Source organism: Aplidium turbinatum, chromosome 2 (genome assembly GCF_918807975.1).
Source record: "Aplidium turbinatum chromosome 2, kaAplTurb1.1, whole genome shotgun sequence".
Classification (NCBI taxonomy): Eukaryota; Metazoa; Chordata; class Ascidiacea; order Aplousobranchia; family Polyclinidae; genus Aplidium; species Aplidium turbinatum.
In genome coordinates this window covers 400,234-418,389 of record NC_137473.1, presented here as the reverse complement: position 1 = coordinate 418,389, position 18,156 = coordinate 400,234, and the positions used below count along the sequence as shown (strand labels likewise).

Below are 18,156 nucleotides of genomic sequence, written 5' to 3'. Positions count from 1 at the left end.
ATACGTGGTTCTTCTGAAAAAGCAAAGTTGGGTTTTCCCACTCTTATATGCTTTGCTACCCAACAAAACACGAAGGACATACACGACATTGTTCAGCGTGATGAAGCAACTCATGCCTTCTCTAAATGTAGGCTATGTTATTGATAATAAAATGAATAATCGTTGGATTTACAGAAGGCGTCGTTGGATTTTCAAAATATCTCCGAATAAGGAACTCTCCGAATCGGATTCGCCTAATAGTAGCAGACCCGTTTTGTTTGGGCAAAAGTAAAAAGACAATGCAAAGAAATAAATCAAACGTTTTTGCTGAAGCTCTATGTGCTCAGTCTTGGTTGTGGTTTGCAGGATACAAGCGTTTATGATCATGGAAACATTTATAAGGAGGTGAAAGAATCTCTGGAGCTGACCAGGAATGAGTCAAGCTTGAGCAACTTGTGGAGCAAACTCGATAAGGTTGCCAAAACTTCTTCCTTTGGCTCGATCAACGATGGTGGCGGAAGGTTTGTTGATTGCTAACTTTTTTGAATGCTGCTCATTGCTCACCTTTTTATATATATAGGCCATGAAATCTGATATGGTCTGCATCAACTTCAACTTCGACTTTCATCAACTTCGACTTTCATCAACTTCGACTTTCATCAACTTCGACTTTCATCAACTTCGACTTTCATCAACTTCGACTTTCATCAACTTCGACTTTCATCAACTTCGTTTCTGGGCGCTGTACATGGTGATGACGTAATACATGCAGTCGTAACGTTCAGTAAGATAGAATGTTTACAAGTTTTGAATTTCATCAAACTTTCTGCTTTGCACAATTCTGGTAGCAACTGCTGGGAAGCTAGGGTTTCCATTGCGTCTTGAATGACTTAATGTTAAGTTATCATCAAAATAACGTTGCAGGGACATTTCTAGTTTCAAACTTAATTTGTTTACTGCAGATTCTCATGGACGGAGTGGTCATAAGAAGTCGAAGAAGAAATCTCAAACTCCTGGCGACGTGGAGCTTGATGAGAGCTGTAAGTTGTTTCGTCATAATTAAGATTATTTGAAACAAGTCAACAACTCAGTTGAACTTCCGGTATAGCGGTCGATAAATTTAGATAATTAAAAGTAGATAATTAAAGATATCGATAAATTTCCTGTCAGTTTTTACTTGCCCGAACTTTCTAGTGAGAAAGGCATCGCGAAAGTAGAGCGTGAACTCGGGCGCTATCGAAAAAAGAGCGCGAACGAATGGAGCTGCAGCTTATTGTAGCAACAGATGACCAGATGACGTCGCTAGTTATCTAATTAGACTATCATTGCAGCAGCATTTTAGATCAAGCAAATCGTCGTTTTTGTTCGGGAAAGTTTAGAAGGTGAAAGATTAGTGAAAGATTGAAAAATAAGAAGGTGAAACGTCTCAGTCGCTTCTGGCCGGCATTGAACCGGAAACCTTTGAAGTACCAGCTCGGAACCCGCACCGGTTGTACCGGTCACTGGTGGTCACAGCAAGTGGACGGCGAGAGATGAAACAATGAATAGAACATTTCAGACACAAATCCTCGACCAGGGTTTGTGGTAGAAGCTGATTATTTAATTTGAACTGAATTGATTTGAAAGGACGAGAAAAGACTTGAAAGAACGAGTGATGACTTTTTAAAGGCAATTCAAGAAAAGGAGAGGATTTCAAAAAAGAAAAGGGATGTTGTTGAGAAAGAAAAGCGAACCAAGTGTTCCTATTTTCGCAAGATTCTAGTTCCTTAGGCAGGGATTTCCAAAGTCCGGCTCGTTGGCCAAATTCGACCACAGAGACGTTTTTATATGGCCCGCGCGTGTTGTTGCACAATATGTTATTTTGGCCAGCATACACAGAAATCTTGCAAATTCAACTTGCGTTGTTTAGAATAAAAGTTATTAAGACAATATTTTGTTATTGCAGCAGCATTCCAGATCAAACAAATCGTCGTTTTTGTTTGGAAAGTTGAAGCGCAATTTAATATTTGCAACTTTTTTGATTGTAAAACGTCTCAGTCGCTTCTGACCGGCATTGAACCGGAAACCTTTGAACTACCAGCTTTGAACTAATCGGTTGATGTTTTGATCAGATCAATTGGATGAAGAGGAATCAAAATCTCAATCTCTGGAAACGCTTTAAAGGTGAGGAGGAGGAGGAGCATTTCTGAGTATGAAGATGTTATTACATATCGAGTTTGTACTTCGGTTCTTTGAACTTTATAAGTTCCGTTTCTAACAAAATGTTGAGGAAAGTAACTTCATGTGACGATAACAATAATTGTACAATGTTGTGTTTCATAAACATCATGATGTGGGTTCGATTCCACGTCTAGCCGCTCTATTATCAAGACAACCTTGCAGCTTCTTATTGAAACGTTCCGCAGATAACGTGAATAATAAGAAGGTGATCGAGAAGACACTGGAGGAGATCATAGCAGCGGTTACCAATGCATCGGATGAGGTGAAGATGTTGACAGTGGAGCACGAGACCATAGTGGAGGTTGGTGGTGGATTCGTTTGTGTCTGGACTTCTTGTCATCAACTATGAGCAAACCAACGCTGTATTGTAGCGTCATCACACGCAGACGGCGCTTTGTTTCTGATTACGTCACTTCCAGAGTTAGTCGCCAATCCCGAGCAACGGATATCCGGAATATTATCCGGGTACTCAGTTCTTAAAAAATATATATACACTGTATATTCCAAAGATATCTCTGCTATGATTGCAATTAATCTAAAAGTTGGACAAACAAGTTTATGTTCATGAACTTTTAGTAACGATTGCAACGAACATCAAGATTATATTTGAAACACAAGACCCGAGAAAGTTTTGCAACCAATCATATAATGAGCATTTATGGAATATAGAGTGTTGCACACGCCTCATGACATTTAAATTCTAATCTAAACTTGCTTGATTTTTGTGATTTTGTGTTAATCTCAGGTCAGATGCATCAACATTGCAGCACATTGGGGTCAAGGTGGACCAAAACTTTCTTGAGAAGAACTTGTTGAGCGTGACTTTTTAGCTCTGAACATGGACTCTGCTAATCCAACAGACCTCGAGGTGTGGAGAGAAAGGCTTCGCTCTCGACAGACAGACAGGCCACACCCTCAGCATGAGGATTAATTCATGGCCTGTATAATAGGCCATAGCAGTGTAAATGGCCATAAGCAGTATAAATAGCTGGCCAATAGCCAAAATGGCCAAAATAGCCAAAATGGCCAATAGCTGTATAAATGGCCATAGCAGTGAAAAAATGCTGCAATATCATCAGATTTTGCTTGCCAAGCAAGTATAGAGTTGCCATGTGTTTTTTTCAATATCTTACCGGACTTCACTATTCTTTCCCCAACAGGGTAAATAGTAGGCCTAGTCACGTCATGCGGTATTGTTGCTGTTAGAGCGGAATGGCCCGTTTCGGCGAGTCCGATTCAGAGAGTTCCTTATTCGGAGACAGCCTTTTTCGGAGCGTTTCCTATTCGGAGATTTTCTGAAATTCTCGAGGCCTTCTGTTTATTTAGAGAATTTTGTATTTTATTCCACAATATCGCTTTTGCATTTCGACAAAGAAAAATAAATTAAAATGTTGGCCGATGAACCTTTTTCACAAAAGATGCTGTAACTCAAAACAGTCAAAGAATTTTTGATGCCAACAAAACTTTTGAATGTAATGTAAAAGCAAACCAAACGTGGTAGCCTATAGGTTTCATCGAAAGGAAGTATGTTTGCAACCGCCTAGTTGGTTAAGTTCAACTTCGGTACGGTAGCCTAGCTCTAATACCTTTGCGATTTCAAAACAAACAGTGAGTGTGAGCGGTGCTTTTCTACTATTTTTCTATTTTCGTAGGCCATGTTCCATACTCAAAACTACACAGCAGGTACCGAGCTAAAAATAGCTTGAATCAAAAATTTCAGCAGTCAAAGTTCGCGTTGTGACGTCACAGAAATTGGTGAGATGAAAAGAAGTCCGATTGCCGCAGTTTGCAGAAAAATGCTTTGGTCGCACCCCAGTCAGCAAAGCTGGTCTTTTTTGCATTGATTCAACGTCTGCAGACGATAAATCAATGTAAAAAGGACCAGTCTTGCTGGCTGGAACATACAGCAAACGATTTCGTCTGTAACTTACCTTCGCGCAAAGAGAACCAATCAATTCATTAACGAGTTTTCTTATTTTTTGCAGTTATACGTCGTTCTTCTGAAAAAGCAAAGTTGGGTTTTCCCACTCCTATATGCTTTGCTACCCAACAAAACACGAAGGACGTACACGACATTGTTCAGCGCAATGAAGTAATCTCTAAATGTATGTTATTGATAATAAAATGAATAATCGTTGGATTTACAGAAGGCGTCGTTGGATTTTCAAAATATCTCCGAATAAGGAACTCTCCGAATCGGACTCGCCTAATAGTAGCAGACCCGTTTTGTTTGGGCAAAAGTAAAAAGACAATGCAAAGAAATAAATCGAACGTTTTTGCTGAAGCTCTATGTGCTCACTCTTGGCTGTGGTTTGCAGGATACAAGCATTTATGATCATGGAATCCTTTATAAGGAAGTGAAAGAATCTCGGGAGCTGACCAGGAATGAGTCAAGCTTGAGCAACTTGTGGAGCAAACCAGATAAGGTTGCCAAAACTTCTTCCTTTGGCTCAATCAACGATGGTAGCGGAAGGTTTGTTGATTGCTAACTTTTTTGAATGCTGCTCATTGCTCACCTTTTTATAAATATAGACCATGAAATCTGATATGGACTGTATCAACTTCAACAATCAGAAACTCCACTGTCAATCTCAGTAACCGACCCTGCGTCAAAAGCCTCTAGAGTCTAGAAGTATGCGAAACTACCAATTTGGTCACAGCGGTCAATCTCAGTAACCGACCTTGCGTCAAAAGCCTCTAGAAGTATGCGAAACTACCAAGGATAACTTATCAAGGCTTTCTCACTCCGAGGATGAATATTTAAAACCAAATCAACCAGGTCTGTCATCAAGCTTCTGTACCTTGAAGTTGGACCCTTTTTGCCCCATCCACCCAGATTCCCCAGCTCCTGTGGACCAACGGGTAGGTACAGCAATGATCTGTCAAACTTGTCACAACTTATGCAATCTTAAGTGTCACCATTCCTTAACTTGATTACTTGTTTTGGATATTAAGATTCTTTTGTGAAGGGCAAAATATATTAACAATACCAGCATTTGAATAACGCCTCATCCACAATTCAACGACGTCCCTGGGCGCTGTACATGGTGATGACGTAATGCATCCAGTCGTAACGTTCAGTAAGATAGAATGTTTACAAGTTTTGAATTTCATTAAACTTTCTGCTTTGCACAATTCTGGTAGCAGCAGCTGTAAAGCTAGAGTTTCCATTGTGTCTTGAATGATTTAATGTTAATATCATCAAAATAACGTTGTAGAGACTTTTCTAGTTTCAAACTTAATTGTTTACTGCAGATTCTCATGGGCGGAGTGGTCATAAGAAGTCGAAGAAGAAATCTCAAACTCCTGGCGACGTGGAGCTTGATGAGAGCTGTAAGTTGTTTCGTCATAATTAAGATTATTTGAAACAAGTCAACAACTCAGTTGAACTTCCGGTATAGCGGTCGATAAATTTAGATAATTAAAAGTAGATAATTAAAGATATCGATAAATTTCCTGTCAGTTTTTACTTGTCCGAACTTTCTAGTGAGAAAGGCATCGCGAAAGTAAAGCGTGAACTCGCGCGCTATCGAAAAAAGAGCGCGAACGAATGGAGCTGCAGCTTATTGTAGCAACAGATGACCAGATGACGTCGCTAGTTATCTAATTAGACTATCATCGCAGCTGCATTCCAGATCAAGCAATTCGTCGTTTTTGTTCGGGAAAGTTTAGAAGGTGAAAGATTAGTGAAAGATTGAAAAATAAGAAGTTGAAACGTCTCAGTCGCTTCTGGCCGGCATTGAACCGGAAACCTTTGAACTACCAGCTCGGAACCCGCACCGGTTGTACCGGTCACTGGTGGTCACAGCAAGTGGACGGCGAGAGATGAAACAATGAATAGAACATTTCAGACACAAATCCTCGACCAGGGTTTGTGGTAGAAGCTGATTATTTAATTTGAACTGAATTGATTTGAAAGGACGAGAAAAGACTTGAAAGAACGAGTGATGACTTTTTAAAGGCAAATCAAGAAAAGGAGAGGATTTCAAAAAAGAAAAGGGATGTTGTTGAGAAAGAAAAGCGAACCAAGTGTTCCCTATTTTCGCAAGATTCTAGTTCCTTAGGCAGGGATTTCCAAAGTCCGGCTCGTTGGCCAAATTCGACCACAGAGACGTTTTTATATGGCCCGCGCGTGTTGTTGCACAATATGTTATTTTGGCCAGCAGACACACAGACATCTTGCAAATTCAACTTGCGTTGTTTAGAATAAAAATTATAAAGACAATATTTTGTTATTGCAGCAGCATTCCAGATCAAACAAATCGTCGTTTTTGTTTGGGAAGTTGAAGCGCAATTTAATATTTGCAACTTTTTTGATTGTAAAACGTGTCAGTCGCTTTTGACCGGCATTGAACCAGAAACCTTTGAACTACCAGCTTTGAACTAATCAGTTGATGTTTTGATCAGATCAATTGGATGAAGAGGAATCAAAATCTCAATCTCTGGAAACGCTTTAAAGGTGAGGAGGAGGAGGAACATTTCTGAGTATCCAGATATTATTACATATCGAGTTTGTACTTCGGTTCTTTGAACTTTACAAGTTCCGTTTCTAACAAAATGTTGAGGAAAGTAACTTCATGTGACGATAACAATTGTACAATGTTGTGTTTCATAAACATCATGATGTGGGTTCGATTCCACGTCTAGTCGCTCTATTATCAAGACAACCTTGCAGCTTCTTATTGAAACGTTCCGCAGATAACGAGAATAAGAAGAAGGTGATCGAGAAGACACTGGAGGAGACCATGGCACCGGTTACTAATGCATCGGATAAGGTGAAGATGTTGACAGTGGAGCATGATGCCACAGTGGAGGTGGTGGTGGATTCGTATGTGTCTGGACTTCTTGTCATCAACTATGAGCAAACCATCGCTGCCATTGTAGCGTCATCACACGCAGACGGCGCTTTGTTTCTGATTACGTCACTTTCGGAGTTAATCTCCAATCCCGAGCAACGGATATCCGGAATATTATCCGGGTACTCAGTTCTTATATATACACTGTATATTCCAAAGATATCTCTGCTATGATTGCAATTAATCTAAAGATTGAATAAACAAGTTTATGTTCATGAACTTTTAGAAACGATTGCAACGAACATCAAGATTATATTTGAAACACAAGACCCGAGAAAGTTTTGCAACCAATCATATAATGGGCATTTATGGAATATAGAATGTTGCACACGCCTCATAACATTTAAATTCTAATCTAAACTTGCTTGATTTTTGTGATTTTGTGTTAATCTCAGGTCAGATGCGTCAACATTGCAGCACATTGGGGTCAAGGTGGACCAAAACTTTCTTGAGAAGAACTTGTTGAGCGTGACTTTTTAGCTCTGAACATGGACTCTGCTAATCCAACAGACCTCGAGGTGTGGAGAGAAAGGCTTCGCTCTCGACAGACAGACAGGCCACACCCTCAGCATGAGGATTAATTCATGGCCTGTATAATAGGCCATAGCAGTGTAAATGGCCATAAGCAGTATAAATAGCTGGCTATTTATACTGCTTATGGCCATTACTGCTTACTTAGTAATTATTACTGCTTACTGCTTATGGCTCTTGCGGATAGCGAGTTTCTTTCTTGGTGACTCTTCAATGTGCAGCATTCCATTAACTTTTGTGGAATTTTTTTTCTATGGATAGGTTTGAAACCAGACAATGCTGAAGCTTATTGAAAACACGTCTGTTTTAGGTTGTGCTGGTTACAACATTCTTCTCTCATCAACAAATCAACCGAGAACTGTTGGTCTTTTGATGACGCAAAACTGGTAAGCATTTTTGTGACTTGTTGAACTAATTAGGGTTATGTTATTTGTTTATTGCTTTGTAGTGCTAAGTTTGGAATGCTAATCCAGGCATTGTGGGATTTTATCTATTTCCGATCCTAGTTTATGCAACAAAGTAATATTTCCGCAAATGATTAGTTCGTGTTTGAGATATACGATTTCAATGCGATTAAATTTTTATGCGATTATCCAGTAGGCCTAAACATATAATTACCTTGATTTGATTTAATTTGTGAAATTTCTAGAAATTAACTGTCAAAGGGAGTGTAAAAATGTCACAATAAAAATAAAAAATGTCACAAAATGGCGATAAAATGAACATTTGAAAGTGTCATCACAAGGCGGATGAAGTTACAATCATTGTGATTGTTTACGCAACTTTGTTGGAACTTTGGTAAAGAGTTCATTTTATTGGATCAGTAATATGTAGAAATTTATCATTATTTTAATTGGGCAAAAGTAAAAAGACAATGTAAAGAAGTAAATCGAAATTTTTTGCGGAAGCTCTATGTGCTCACTCTTGATGGTTTGCAGGATACAAGCATTTATGATCATGGAATCCTTTATAAGGAGGTGAAAGAATCTCTGGAGCTGACCAGGAATGAGTCAAGCTTGAGCAACTTGTGGAGCAAACTCGATAAGGTTGCCAAAACTTCTTCCTTTGGCTCGATCAACGATGGTAGCGGAAGGTTTGTTGATTGCTAACTTTTCTGAATGCTCATTGCTCACCTTTTTATATATATAGGCCATGAAATCTGATATGGACTGTATCAACTTCAACAATCAGAAACTCCACTGTCAATCTCGGTAACCGACCTTGTGTCAAAAACCTCTAGAAGTATGCGAAACTACCAAGGATAACTTATCAAGGCTTTCTCACTACGAGGATGATTATTTAAAACCAAATCAACCAGGTCCCTGTCATCAAGCTTCTGTACCTTGAAGTTGGACCCTTTTTGCCCCATCCACCCAGATTCCCCAGCTCCTGTGGACCAACGGGTAGGTACAGCAATGATCTGTCAAACTTGTCCCAACTTATGCAATCTTAAGTGTCACCATTCCTTAACTTGATTTCTTGTTTTGGATATTAAGATTCTTTTGTAAAGGCCAAAATATATTAACAATACCAGCATTTATATAACGCCACATCTACAATTCAACGACGTTCCTGGGCGCTGTACATGGTGATGACGTAATGCATGCAGTCGTAACGTTCAGAAAGAAAGCATGTTTACAAGTTTTGAATTTCATTAAACTTTCTGCTTTGCACAATTCTGGCAGCAGCAGCTGGGAAGCTAAGGTTTCCATTGTGTCTTGAATGATTTAATGTTAAATTATCATCAAAATAACGTTGTAGAGACTTTTCTAGTTTCAAACTTAATTTGTTTACTGCAGATTCTCATGGGTGGAGTGGTCATAAGAAGTCGAAGAAGAAATCTCAAACTCCTGGCGACGTGGAGCTTGATGAGAGCTGTAAGTTGTTTCGTCATAATTAAGATTATTTGAAACAAGTCAATAACTCAGTTGAACTTCCGGTATAGCGGTCGATAAATTTAGATAATTAAAAGTAGATAATTAAAGATATCGATAAATTTCCTGTCAGTTTTTACTTGTCCGAACTTTCTAGTGAGAAAGGCATCGCGAAAGTAGAGCGTGAACTCGGGCGCTATCGAAAAAAGAGCGCGAACGAATGGAGCTGCAGCTTATTGTAGCAACAGATGACGTCGCTAGTTATCTAATTAGGCTATCATTGCAGCAGCATTCCAGATCAAGCAAATCGTCGTTTTTGTTCAGGAAAGTTTAGAAGGTGAAAGATTAGTGAAAGGTTGAAAAATAAGAAGGTGAAACGTCTCAGTCGCTTCTGGCCGGCATTGAACCGGAAACCTTTGAACTACCAGCTCGGAACCCGCACCGGTTGTACCGGTCACTGGTGGTCACAGCAAGTGGACGGCGAGAGATGAAACAATGAATAGAACATTTCAGACACAAATCCTTGACCAGGGTTTGTGGTAGAAGCTGATTATTTAATTTGAACTGAATTGATTTGAAAGGACGAGTGATGACTTTTTAAAGGCAATTCAAGAAAAGGAGAGGATTTTAAAAAAGAAAAGGGATGTTGTTGAGAAAGAAAAGCGAACCAAGTGTTCCCTATTTTCGCAAGATTCTAGTTCCTTAGGCAGGGATATCCAAAGTCCGGCTCGTTGGCCAAATTCGACCACAGAGACGTCTTTATATGGCCGCGCGTGTTGTTGCACAATATGTTATTTTGGCCAGCAGACACACAGAAATCTTGCAAATTCAACTTGCGTTGTTTAGAATAAAAATTATAAAGACAATATTTTGTTATTGCAGCAGCATTCCAGATCAAACAAATCGTCGTTTTTGTTTGGAAAGTTGAAGCGCAATTTAATATTTGCAACTTTTTTGATTGTAAAACATCTCAGTCGCTTTTGACCGGCATTGAACCGGAAACCTTTGAACTACCAGCTTTGAACTAATCAGTTGATGTTTTGATCAGATCAATTGGATGAAGAGGAATCAAAATCTCAAGCTCTGGAAACGCTTTAAAAGTGAGGATGAGGAGGAGGAGCATTTCTGAGTATCCAGATATTATTTCATATCAAGTTTGTACTTCGGTTCTTTGAACTTTATAAGTTCCGTTTCTAACAAAATATTAAGGAAAGTAACTTCATGTGACGACAACAATAATTGTACAATGTTGTGTTTCATAAACATCATGATGTGGGTTCGATTCCACGTCTAGTCGCTCTATTATCAAGACAACCTTGCAGCTTCTTATTGAAACGTTCCGCAGATGACGAGAATAAGAAGAAGATGATCGAGAAGACACTGGAGGAGACCATCTCAGCGGTTACCAATGCATCGGATGAGGTGAAGATGTTGACAGTGGAGCATGAGACCATAGTGGAGGTTGGTGGTGGATTCGTTTGTGTCTGGACTTCTTGTCATCAACTATAAGCAAACCATCGCTGCCATTGTAGCGTCATCACACGCAGACGGCGATTTGTTTCTGATTACGTCACTTCCAGAGTTAGTCGCCAATCCCGAGCAACGGATATCCGGAATATTATCCGGGTACTCAAAGTTTAAAAAAATATTTAGCTACTTAATTATAACACAGTGTGTACACCAAAATGTCACTGGGGAGAGTAGCGCCGTTTCTAGCTAATTTAGGGTCGCTGATCACGAATATGGCCATTAAAAGATGCTCCTGTGTACAGTTTTTGCAAAAAAAAAATGAATTTTTGTTTGATGCACTGCACTATATAAAGCTGAAATGCAAGGTAATGTCGGTGCATATGGGCCATTCTATCTGTGTGATGATGATTTTTTCCTGCAATGAAGACCTAGAAGCTGGGCTCCTCACATCGTTTATGCAGATTATTCATCAAAGCTAGCTGCAAGGAAAGTAGGACAGAAGAGAAGTTTGTTTGCCGTCCCCATGGTGTGGCGTGAACCCTTTAATCATGCATCTGACTGTTACTTTTGCCTCAACAAACTGCCCCAAGTATTGAATAAGGCAAATCGGGCTTCCATTGAGTATCCTCATGTTCCCACTGCAATACAACCTGTGCAGCATTATGCTGATGACCCTGACTTATCCATTCCTGTATATCCAGTGACTGAACACAGTGACAGTGACTCAAACATAGCATCAGATTCTCATGTTTCCTTGTCTGACTGCTTTGAACCCAGACCACGATGCGACCACCATGAAATCTCATTACCGGAGTTCAACAATTTGGTCAGATCACTGGAGTTGTCAATGAGACATACAGAGTACCTTGCTTCACGGTTGCAACAATGGAAACTTACAGATAAAGCTGTCACTGTTCGGAGTGTTCGTGAACGATCAGGGAAGGAGTTCATTGACTTTTTTTCTAACAAGGTGATTGATCTGCTGACATTTTGCAATGATGTTGTGGGACTGATGGGTGATCTGGAAGGTCATCATGATCTAGAGGACTGGCGACTCTTTGTCGACTCTTCTAAGGAAAGTCTCAAAGCAGTACTACTGCATAATGCGAATAGAAAACCATGAGTCCCTGTTGCATATTCTACAACAATAACAAAGTCAAGAGAAAGTATGAAAGCTATCTTGGGAGCCATCAAATATGATACATTCCAATGGTACCTGTGTGGAGACTTCAAAGGGTGTACATGAAGTGTACATCAGCATGTTCAACATCAGGTACATGCTGATGGGAATGCAATTGGGGTACATAAAGTACTGTTGTTTCTTATGTCTATGGCAGTGCTTCCCAACTGGTGGGTCGCAAAACTATTTCAGGTGGGTCGCGAAGCATTTCTAAATGTTATTGAAAGTTAAAATTTTCCAAAAAATACCTGCGATACTGTGGATCTCACAAGCCTCAGTTTGGTCTTGAACAGTACTGCGCCTTGTCCATCGCTATTCTTATCTTCACTTCATTTGTTGACTTTCCATTTTCATGAATTGTGCACCCTGTTTTCTATTAGATCGGGAAATTATTGCATTATCCTTACATAACAATTATGCAACAATGTAACAAATACGTAACAATTAGATGTGTTGTGTGGTATTAACTATTTCAGTAGGTACGCCAGTAGTAAAGATGCCATAATAAAGATGTCATATCTCATTGTGGGTCGCACAATAAAACTTGCATTAAAAGTGGGTCGCGAACTGAAAAAGGTTGGGAAGCACTGTTCTGTGGGACAGTTGGGCGTGACAATACCACTACATACAACAGGAATGGCCAGCTAGGGCATCATACAACCCTGGAGAGCACAATGTGGCCAACATTCTACTTGTTGATCCAAGAAGAATCCTTATGCCTCCCTTACATATCAAGCTAGGCCTTATAAAACAGTTTGTTGTTTCCCTGCAATCTGAGGCAGCAATTAATCAGTTAAAGGCACTATTCCCAGCTCTGTCTTAATGCAAAAGTTACAGCTGGAGTTTTTACTGATCCAGATGTTAAAAAAATATTGGAAGATGAGTTGTTAGAGAGCTTGCTGAATAGGACTGGGAGAACTGCGTACATTAGTCTAAAGGCGGTGGTGCATAACTTTCTGGGAAACCATAGAATAGCGTAGCATTTTCATGCAGGTGAACGATTCCATCAAGATGTTGCAAGTATATCGAGGCGATACAAATACAAGGATAGCCGTGTGATGTTGGCTGGATTTTGCTGGTCGAGGAAGAGAGTCTGTACTGGTGAATACAAGCGCAAAGCTTCAGAACAACACTTCTGAGTCTTGCCTCAACTGGATTTAGTCACAGTCGCTATTATTTCTGACTTTACCACGTTTATTTAGCACAGTGCACACTAACTCTGGTTATATACAATATACAAAAGAATACAACTTTTTTAATTTTTTAAAAACTCTTTTTCTCAAATTTGGTACACAGGAGCTCATTTTAATGATGAAATTCGCGTTCAGCATAGTCGACTTGACCATAAAACATGCATCTATTGCCGGTGACAAATTTTTTAGTCAAAATGTACAGTTGTACACACTGTGTAATAAACTACAACACAAGTTTTACTTTTTTTTAATGTTTCTAGGTTCTCAAGCTGAAGAACATGAAGGAGCGTCGATTTGCAACACTAGATGTCGTTGAAGAGGCCTTGGAACAGAAACTACTTCAACTCTTTGCTAACAACACATTAAAACTTCATCATCGGCAGCATCAAACTTTACGTTGATACAACGTCGTCTATTGTTGATATAATAAACAATAACATCTTTCAAACGGCTCACCCACTGAGTCCTTCATCTGGTGTAATGTTCGACCTCTCGTAACTGTATATTCGCTTTACAAACTGAAAGATGCACAAATGCATCCAGCTATCGTACCTCCCTTTTAATTACTACATGATTTTTTCGTTACGCATATTTTACAAGACAAAACTGTGCTTTATTTTACTTGTGTTGTTTCACTCAGGGTTGCCATATTGACGATTTTGGTACCAAATTCGATAAGCTTGGGTTTTTTTTTGGTGGTCAGACCACTCAGCATACGACAACGTACGACATCAGCAAGTATTTTCAGCTAGTGTCCAAGTCAACAAATGAGCATCGGACTTGTTTGGTTGTCGCTTGCTAAACTGAATTTGCTTGTGACAAGTTTCGGTTGCTTAGTTTAATCATTTGTCAACTTTAGCCACTTGCTGAAATGATTCTAGCTCAGTTGTCACTTGCTCAGTTCACAACTGCTGACTTGTGGGAGACTCTTGTTCATGCGTTTGGCTATTTTCGGTTCGGCATGTGGCATTTTTGGAAATTACTATTTGTTTGCTTGTATTAGGCTACCAATGAAAAGTTTGAAGATAGTAGGCTATGTTCAGCTTCATTATGTTGGGTCGATAGTGTAACCAAAAGGTAGGTTTCCGATCTTGGATTATAATAGTAATTTATAATTACAAGAAAGTACCACCATAGCCACGTTGTAATGTAGTTATGTTAGTAATGTAACTCTGTCATAGCTGCAGCTCGTTCATACAATGGCTACATGGTTAATAGGCAATAGATTTGTAGGAATGGCAGATCCAGGAGAGCAATTGGAGCAACCGCTTCCCTAAAACACAGAAAAGTAACTTTATTCACTGTGTAGCCTACACATAAGGTCGGACAAACGAAGGTCTACACATCATTGTGTTTTGTGGAAATCACTCCCATTAAGGCTGCTGGCTGGATCCGCCTTTGATTTGTAGATACTTGTTGCTAGCAGATGGACTAGTGTTATTGAAGTTTTGTAGTAGGCTAATATGTGTGATAGGCCTAGCTTATAAACAAAACTGGGGCACTGCTGAAGAACCAATTTCCAACAATTTAATCTTGTGTAGGCCTGTGTACTGTACCTCAGTGAAAATTCTGATGAAACTTTACAAGGTATCAAGCATGCAATATGGTTCTATTTTTGAGGATGGCATTTGCATTGTTGCAGGCTGCTTGGGCAAGCGGGGAATGGCATAAGTGCATTAAGCCGGCATTAAGATGTCGTTAAAGAGGCCTTGAAACAGAGGCTACTTCAACCCTTTGCTCACAACACATTAAAACTTCACTATGCGCAGCATTGAACTTTACTTTGATACAACAGATAAATAACATCTTCTCAACGCGGATGCTTGTTCATGAGGTGATTGCGATCATCATCAAAGTCAACCCTGATGGTGACAATCTTTGACCAGTGGCTCACCCACAGAATCTTTCATCTGGTGTAATTTTCGAGCTCTCGTAAGTGTAGTTTCGCCTTACAAACTGGAAGATGCCTTCAGCTATTGTGCATTCGTTTAATTACTAACTTAGTTGTTCTTTGTTTGTTTAACTTTATCCTGCATTGCGGGAAAGCGGACTTGAGCGCTATGCATCGGTGTACGCCTTCCGACATACACCTGACCCACGCTGCAGCCGACGGCAATGTCTGTTTCCGGTTGTCTACTCTACTTATGACTTAAATTTGGTACTACCCATTACTCGAAATCGATCACTGGGTAGAGGCAATTATCGTAAAGTTTCTTGCCCAGAGAAACAACAGCAAGTGCGGGTGGCTGGAGTCGAACATGCAGGCTCTCGACTGCGAGCCCAACGCGCTAACCACTCGGCCACGGCTGCCGACTTCTTTTGTTGCGCATACTTTGCGAAGCAAAACTTGTGCCGCTACACTTTATAGGTAGCTACAAGTAACCTAGATTAGTTTCAGTGGCGAGTTTAGTCTTACGATGCATTTTGTTGCAGAAATTGTGATTCAATCATTTTTCTTGTGTTACGCATTTAAGAATAACCGTCTTAAATTTAAAATCTATTTGAAAGGAGGGTACTACCTCTAAATATTGATTGTCAGTGTTGCAGGACGTTTTCAAGCAAAACTAGTATTTATTGCAAAACAGGTATTGTTAAAACGTTTTTAAGGATTATAATCTTTACCCTCATTGTAACCCAAACTAGCTTAGATAGAACTGGCAACGTTGACAATATATTTAGAAGTACCGGTTACAAGTCACTAAGTTTAAAAAAATACCTGGCAACACTCTTAACCAATAAACTGATTCGAGGTCACCTACAATGTCCCTCATCTCGATGGCTACTTTTAAATACGACTTATCAAAGTTTAAAAAAATTAATCTGGCAACACTGTTAACAATAAACTTAATTTGAATTCATTATTGAAATTATTTCATAAAAAGTAATAAGTTAAATAAACAAACTTACTTTTGTTGATGTTTATCGACCTCAAGTTGAAGAACATAAACAAAACTTGGTTTGATAATATTATAAACATTTTGTTGATGTTACGTCACCTGATGTAAACAAGCAGTTTGTTGTATTTTTAACTCAACCAAACAAAATCACTGGATGACATAATTTTATTGTAAACATCAACAAACAAATAAAAACATCAACAATCCTTGTGCGTGAGGTAAATATAATTGCCATCATCATCGACGCCAACCGCGATCTTCAACTTCTGTAAAAGACAAAGCGAATAATTGACGTTGATTTAATGTTGACACAATTAATTGTTATAACGTTGATACAACGTAAACAACTCTCACTTTATTGTCCAACCGATCCAATGCTTCTTGCAGCTTGGATCTTTCATCCATGTTCGGATCTCTCCACCTCCCATCTCCACCATCGAGGGAATCCCACATCACAACTTCCTCCTCAATCTTGTGCAACACCTCGATGACGTCATCGATAGATAGGAGGTTGTAATTGAGATACATCCGAACAATCTAAACACAAATTAATTATGACGCAACAATTAAACATAAACAATTTATTTATGTTGTGACTTTTTGTTTATTTATTTTATGTTTACAAGAATTGTTAGAAAATGATTAAAATTGGAAACTGGAACTTACTTTGTGAAACTTGTTGAAACTGAGACGTTAAAACAACGTAATGCGACGTTGAATCAACGTCTGACCATGAATCAATGTGTTGGTTGTAAAAGTTAAACATGACTCACGGATCCAGGCATCGATTTGATCGCCTCCTTCCATGGAAGGAATTGATTGGAATTCATGAAGCATCTGAACAGAGAAAGCTTTCCAAGTCGCGTCGGCATCGATTTGATGAATGACGTCACTGCATGGATGTCATTCTGAGTTTCGGAGGATCTCATCTCTATCCACCCTCCATCAAAATGACTTCCTGCTGTGACTGTCACTTCCAAGTCGTTGCCTTCCCGGAGGATCTTTGTGATGGCGATGATGGAGCGATCATCATTGTGATCTAACAATGCAGGAATAATATCAATCAATATTAGCTCGGCTAACCAGGTTGTAATCTAAAACCACAGTTTGGTTCTAACCATAAAATAATCAAACATTGAACACAAGTTGTTTACTTAAGAACAAAACATTAATTCATTTATATCGCAAACAAAAATATAAACAAATTATTTTGAACAAAACTTTCAGGTTTGAGTCAAAGTCTAATTTGAAAATAACCTGAGTAGACTTTTGTTAGCTGGTCACAAAATCACAAGTTTTGTCTTCAACGACTTCGAGGTTTTATCAAATTAGGATAAAATACTTAGGCTAGCTTCGCAGGTGGAAACTAAACTTTTGTTAAAACATTAAACTAACCAGAGCTTGCAAATTAAAATAAGGAAGTGGCTGCGTTTACGGCGCCGTAAATACAGCCGTTCCATGCCTTTTTTCTAGTCTTTACGTCGCTTTTAGTGCGCATGCGCGCTGTTGCTGAAAAAAGCTGGATATATAACTAAATTCAACTGTTTTCACCAAGTGATTCAGTGGCGCATGCGGTCTGCGTCTGATTCTTACTCACAAGGATATGAGTTCGATACATCCAAGAGGTGTGCTTTTTTTTAAGCTAAATTCTCACCTGAAGTGACTCAATCGTTAGGCTGCGCATCACAACGAAAAAACAGTATATGACAAACATAGCAGAGATCTAGAAAAAGGTAGAAGCGACAAAACGCGGACGTTATACCGTGCATGATACCAGATAGCCGAGTGGTGAGAACGTCTGCGCGGCGTTTGAAAGGACGCGGCTGTGTCTCGGTAAAGACACTTAATAGCAAGCCAAAATAAGGGGAACAGCTGACTCGAAGACTAAATATCACTTCGCTGCTTCCTGTTGTCTGTTGTATCGCATCTGTGATCGCAGTGTAGGCTACTGTATGT

At 39.4% G+C, this 18,156-nt stretch overlaps 3 protein-coding genes across 22 annotated transcripts in view; 1 reads left to right on the top strand and 2 right to left on the bottom strand.

The window, feature by feature from the left end:
• Nucleotides 1-18,156, bottom strand: part of LOC145788218 (uncharacterized) — a 624,890-nt gene that overhangs the window by 469,965 nt on the left and 136,769 nt on the right. The window lies entirely within an intron of this gene.
• LOC145788220 (uncharacterized) overlaps nucleotides 1-18,156 on the top strand; it is a 46,229-nt gene that overhangs the window by 2,174 nt on the left and 25,899 nt on the right. The window contains exons 3-14 of one of the 6 annotated variants that reach the window (XM_082599937.1): nucleotides 346-500; nucleotides 560-730; nucleotides 942-1,019; nucleotides 2,091-2,142; nucleotides 2,385-2,500; nucleotides 4,518-4,672; nucleotides 7,897-7,972; nucleotides 8,525-8,679; nucleotides 8,905-8,989; nucleotides 9,386-9,463; nucleotides 10,509-10,560; nucleotides 10,806-10,921. In XM_082599937.1, the coding sequence (XP_082456063.1) occupies nucleotides 563-730; nucleotides 942-1,019; nucleotides 2,091-2,142; nucleotides 2,385-2,500; nucleotides 4,518-4,672; nucleotides 7,897-7,972; nucleotides 8,525-8,679; nucleotides 8,905-8,989; nucleotides 9,386-9,463; nucleotides 10,509-10,560; nucleotides 10,806-10,921 (1,131 nt within the window). In that variant the 5' untranslated portion in view covers nucleotides 346-500; nucleotides 560-562. Of the gene's footprint in view, nucleotides 1-345; nucleotides 764-941; nucleotides 1,020-1,297; nucleotides 1,362-2,090; nucleotides 2,143-2,384; nucleotides 2,501-4,517; nucleotides 4,673-7,896; nucleotides 7,973-8,524; nucleotides 8,680-8,904; nucleotides 8,990-9,385; nucleotides 9,464-10,508; nucleotides 10,561-10,805; nucleotides 10,922-18,156 lie in introns of those variants that run through there. The other 5 variants (XM_082599938.1, XM_082599936.1, XM_082599940.1 and 2 more) reach the window with 5 other exon arrangements.
• Nucleotides 16,348-18,156, bottom strand: part of LOC145788227 (uncharacterized) — a 28,530-nt gene continuing 26,721 nt past the window's right edge. Inside the window, exons 2-4 of the mRNA XM_082599987.1 lie at nucleotides 16,974-17,239; nucleotides 16,555-16,737; nucleotides 16,348-16,466 (exon numbers count right to left, since the gene is read on the bottom strand). Of these exons, the coding sequence (XP_082456113.1) occupies nucleotides 16,398-16,466; nucleotides 16,555-16,737; nucleotides 16,974-17,239 (518 nt within the window). The 3' untranslated portion in view covers nucleotides 16,348-16,397. The remainder of the gene's footprint in view (nucleotides 16,467-16,554; nucleotides 16,738-16,973; nucleotides 17,240-18,156) is intronic.